Source organism: Podospora anserina, chromosome 6 (assembly GCF_000226545.1).
Source record: "Podospora anserina S mat+ genomic DNA chromosome 6, supercontig 2".
NCBI lineage: Eukaryota > Fungi > Ascomycota > Sordariomycetes > Sordariales > Podosporaceae > Podospora > Podospora anserina.
The window spans coordinates 652,932-657,929 of NW_001914857.1; the positions used below are offsets into that span (position 1 = coordinate 652,932).

The window sequence follows — 4,998 nt, forward strand, 5'->3', positions numbered from 1 at the left end:
ATCCAACACCTCTGATGAAGTCCTCCTGACACACCTATCAGCCCCACCTATTCCCCCCAATCCAACCAATTACATCATGGCTACACAACAACATCACACTTCTCTCTCACACAAAAATCAGCACAACTCCCAACAGCCGCAGAGCATCAGACCGAACAAAACGGAGGGCTTAATATTCCGCATCAGCAGATCAGACAAAGGATTTGCAAGACAACCGCCCAGGCAGGTGGGCAGCAGCAGCAGCCAGCAAACATCCATTTTCTTCGTGATATCATCTGCCCCTTCATAAGTAGAACAAGACTGCAAAATCAATATGTGAAATGATGCCCTGATTTCTTGCACACGAGTCACTCCAGAAGGGTTGCGCCTGCTCTTCTTTCCACAGCAGAAACTCAACCAAGTTCCCCAAATCTCAAAAGGTCCAGGCACAAAGATCAGACAGCAACGCGCATGTGGAGCCCATCCCAAACCCACAAACCCCCACCATCAACAAGTCAAGGATCCAACGCGTCGCGACCATGGCATGGATCAACACAAGAGAGGCGCGCCAGGAATTGCAAAGTTAAGAAGAGCAGCCACGGTCACGAAGCAAATGGCACAGCAAAAAGTGATTTGTAATGTTGTTTGGTATTCCGCTTTCACATCAAAGAGATGCTACTAACTCAATCTCCCCCCTTCTCCTCGTCCCATATGGTACACCATCGCCGCCACCGCCCATCATAAAAAACGCGAGGAAAAAAATAAAATCCCAATTGTCCCAGAGTATTTGCCCCAAATGTGTAAAACAGGAAAAAAACGCAGCGCCCAGTAATAAGTGATAAGAACCCGTCATGAAATGCAAATCGTAAACGACTTCCCAGTGATTGTTTAACCACCGAAACCGTAGAGGGTGCGGCCTTGTCTCTTGAGGGCGTAGACAACGTCGAGGGATGTGACGGTCTTGCGCTTGGCGTGCTCGGTGTAGGTGACGGCGTCACGGATGACGCCCTCGAGGAAGGACTTGAGGACGCCGCGGGTCTCCTCGTAGATCATGGCCGAGATACGCTTCACACCGCCACGACGGGCGAGACGGCGGATGGCGGGCTTGGTGATGCCCTGGATGTTGTCGCGAAGAATCTTTCTGTGGCGCTTGGCACCGCCCTTTCCGAGGCCCTTGCCGCCTTTGCCGCCTGTGTTGGGGAAGGTTAGTATTGCTGGTCGAGATGGTGATGATGATGATGATGATGATGATGGGGATGGGGATGGCAACTTACGTCCAGTCATGATGACGGGTTGTGTTGGTGAAGATGTGAAAGTGGGTAAAGGTCTTGGGAAGATTGGTGAGGCTGAAGACGCGACACCAAAAAGTTGTGAAGTTGGGTGGGAGAAAGAGGTTGTGATGGATTGAGTGGTGGGAAGGTGAAAACGTGGGGAAGAGGGCGGGCTTTAAGTAAGGCAAGGCGGGAGCGGCATGCACGGCTTTGGGTGCGCGTGGAATCAATCCAATCAGGATCAGTGATCTGATTTTCTGGGTAGGCTTATTTTTTTTTGGGCAGCAGGGAGAGAGACATGGGTCAAGGTCCGATTTGATTTTTGGCTTGGCCTGATTTTTTGGGGAACACCCGACGCGCCTGCCCTGTGGATTCCTAGAGGTAGACACGGACCCTTGTGAGGTGTTTGGACTGCGTGTTTGACCCCGCCTTGAAACTGTTTCTCGACTGATGGCTGGGAGGAAGACGCGTCTCGATTTTCGAGAGCTTGCAGAGAAGGGGAAGCACCTGTTTTTCTCTGGCGCTAGTCCAGATTTGATTTTTTGTCTTTTGGATCTCCCCAGGATACGTACCGGCAGGAGGGGCAGAACCACCTTATCAGCCATCGATCCGATGCGGCCCGCATCCCAAGTCTGCTCCCCCCGAGGTGATTGCCTCGATGCCAGAGGCTTCCACCCGTTCCATCCCCAGATCACGAAGCGGATGCCGTCGTATTTTTCCGAGACTCGCTGCACACTTGGCACCGGCAGTACGTAATGACATGTGGATGTAGATGGGCCTGTGACTTGAGACGACTCCTCACTCTGCTGAGCCCTGCCAGGCAAATGCCGGTACCAGATAGGGACCTGACTTCTCTCGAGGTGTCTCGGTTGTATTCACTTTCCCTGATGACCGAGGGTCTAGATACGGGGTTGCCACCCGGTCCTTTCCTTCCGTGGACATTGAGGCTCGTGATGACTCCTATCATGATATTAGTTGCCTGGTTTTGCTCTCTGAAGGAAGGCTCGAGAAGCCTCGTGATGCCACCGTAATCTTGGATAACGAATTGTCTGTTATTCACTTTGATGCCAGATACCTATCAAGTCCTCTCTCTATTCACTGCCCAGGCCTAAGCTCTTGCCAAAAACAGAGCTGCAAACCTTTCCCAGACCCTCTCTCTTTGTCTGAACGTTTCAAGGCAGCCACAGTCACAGCTCTGCAGATCCATAGTCTCAACTGCATTCACTTGACAACAGTCACAAATTATTGATGTTAGGCATCAGCCGCCTTTCTCCTGTCAAAATCCATCCACAGACGGGGCAACCAACAATCAATTCGGCAGTCATCTCAGATCTGTGATATCAAATCCAGCCTTACCAGCAGCGGATCTCTTTGTGGCAAGGTACGTACCAGTCCCCGCGCTGCGTGGTTGGTTTCCAAGCGAGTGAATGCGGCAACGTCTAGTGCAAGGATCCCACCGGTGGCCATTGCGCCTTGGTGGCAGGTTTTTGGGCCAATAGAAATTCAGCACCAACAGCGTCAGCATTTTTGTTGCCAAATCCCCCCCAAAATCAGGCGTGTTTTCGCTTGCCAGAACTGACCCCATTTTCCCTTGCAACAGACCCCGGTTTTGGCCGCTGCGCATCACAAAAAAGAGCAGGCACAATCGAGCTGATCAACCCAAATCAGCCGCCAACGTGACCTGCAGCCCGCGCCTACTTAAACCTCGCACCCCCCACCTCCCTCTTCCACCTTTCAACTCACAACTCACTCACTCCACACCCCGCCCATCAATCCATCATCCACATCGCATCTTTGCGACTTTTCCATCAAACTCCATCAACTTTTCCCATCAACAAACAACACATCACAACAAAGTCGCAATGGCCCGCACCAAGCAGACCGCCCGCAAGTCCACCGGTGGCAAGGCTCCCCGCAAGCAGCTCGCCTCCAAGGCTGCCCGCAAGAGCGCCCCCTCCACTGGCGGTGTCAAGAAGCCTCACGTATGTTTTTCTCCTTCGACTTGATCGTCACCATCATCATCATCACCATCACACATCATGCTAACCATCATCGCCCTACAGAGATATAAGCCCGGTACCGTCGCTCTCCGTGAGATTCGTCGCTACCAGAAGTCGACTGAGCTTCTCATCCGCAAGCTCCCCTTCCAGCGTCTCGTTCGCGAGATTGCCCAGGACTTCAAGTCCGACCTCCGCTTCCAGTCTTCCGCCATTGGTGCTCTCCAGGAGTCCGTCGAGTCTTACCTCGTCTCCCTCTTTGAGGACACCAACCTGTGCGCTATCCACGCCAAGCGCGTCACCATCCAGAGCAAGGACATCCAGCTTGCCCGCCGCCTCCGTGGTGAGCGCAACTAAGCGTTTTCCCCACCATGGGGTTCTGCTACTGCTAGCTTTGGGGTTTGGGGGTCGGGTTTATGACTATTTTTCACACTGGGAATGCTTTGATTGACGAAGGGAATCATCATGGCAGCAATTAACGGGGGACACAACGGCGTTCGTGCTTGGGTTTTTTTTATTCACTGCGGTGGTTTTCTTTACTCGGGATTGATTTGTACATTACCCCGCGCGCGCGAGTTCTTGCATCTGCCCACGGGCTTTGGCGAGAATGGAGATGGATGGGCATAATAAACTACGCCTGAAAAAACTACACACAGTGGCTGAAGAGCCAGCGTTGATTTCACTCTCTTGCTTTGACCTTGTGTGACTCTGACTGCGGTGGCAACACTTTTTCTTTCTTCTTCTTTGACGTGACGCGTCTTTTAGTGTTGGGTTTCTGGTCCCCCGCGACGCGAGGTCAAAACATGAATTCCAGATGCCGTGTTTACTCCACATCGCGTTGAGGCGTGTTATCCCTGCCCTTGTCACGGATAGAGGTTGTGGTGGGTCATCGGATGGGGGAGAGCCATGATGGATGCTGACAGCGGCGAAGGGACTGTGTTGCTTTGGCCGGACAGGACGCGGGTGTGGGATTGGATGTGAGATTGTGGTGTGATTTTTGCTCGAGACTCTGGCACGGTTTGGAAGAGAGATAGTATGTGGAGTTTGAAGGGTGAAGTCATCAAGGATGGGGGGCGGTGATGGTCATGATGGAGATGATGCTTGCATGTGAAGAGAGATTTCACTTGTAGTAGGAGATGGAGCAGTAGACAAGTGGCCAGATTTGGACAGATTTAAGGAAGTCCATGGTATTCGGAGTGTGGACTACTGAGGTCAGTTTTCCGTGTAGAGTCGTAAGGTGCTGATCTTGAGTGTTATCTCGATGATCTTTAGAGGTGGACGGTGTCAGAGCTGTGGTGGTGTCTCGGATAAGAGACATGATATGGCTTGGGGCAGAGTACATGATTTTCAGATCTGGAATGGTTGCATATTGCGAGGAGAGGGCCGACGATTGGCGGCGGCCGTGCTGATGGGTGTGGGCTGGTGGTGGTTGGCTGGGTCTTCTCTTCTGGCAGAGACTACATGCATACAAGTTTGCGATATCATCTTGGGGTTGCATTTCCTTAGGGGGGGGGGGGGGGGTTGTTTATGGTGGTTAATGTTAGAGCAGCTGGTAGAGGGGGCACAGTACGAGTTGGTTGGGTGAGTTGGTCGGGATGGTAGTGACGTTATGAGACTGAAATCATGGTGATGTGATGTACGTGAGAACCACACACACACGCACGTTTGAGGCTGGTCTCAAAACAATCCATGATTTCACCATCAACAACAGCTCAAATTCACCAACAAGTGTTTGACACTCTGAACAATAC

The 4,998-nt window shown here is 52.0% G+C and overlaps 2 protein-coding genes across 2 annotated transcripts, besides 1 other annotated feature; one reads left to right on the top strand and one right to left on the bottom strand.

Annotated features, from left to right (window-relative positions):
- Positions 1–864: 864 nt before the first annotated feature.
- Positions 865–1,173: a repeat region (rgion duplique sur le chromosome 7).
- On the bottom strand, positions 868–1,855 carry PODANS_6_5340 (uncharacterized protein; the record flags this gene model as incomplete). Its single annotated transcript, XM_001909995.1, has 2 exons — positions 868–1,168; positions 1,254–1,855. The coding sequence occupies 2 exons, from the start codon at positions 1,853–1,855 to the stop codon at positions 868–870; spliced, it is 903 nt and encodes a 300-aa protein (XP_001910030.1).
- Positions 1,856–3,112: 1,257 nt separating this feature from the next.
- Positions 3,113–3,604, top strand: PODANS_6_5350 (uncharacterized protein; the record flags this gene model as incomplete). Its single annotated transcript, XM_001909996.1, has 2 exons — positions 3,113–3,232; positions 3,314–3,604. 2 exons carry the CDS (start codon positions 3,113–3,115, stop codon positions 3,602–3,604), a joined length of 411 nt encoding a protein of 136 aa, XP_001910031.1.
- Between the last annotated feature and the right edge of the window lie 1,394 nt (positions 3,605–4,998).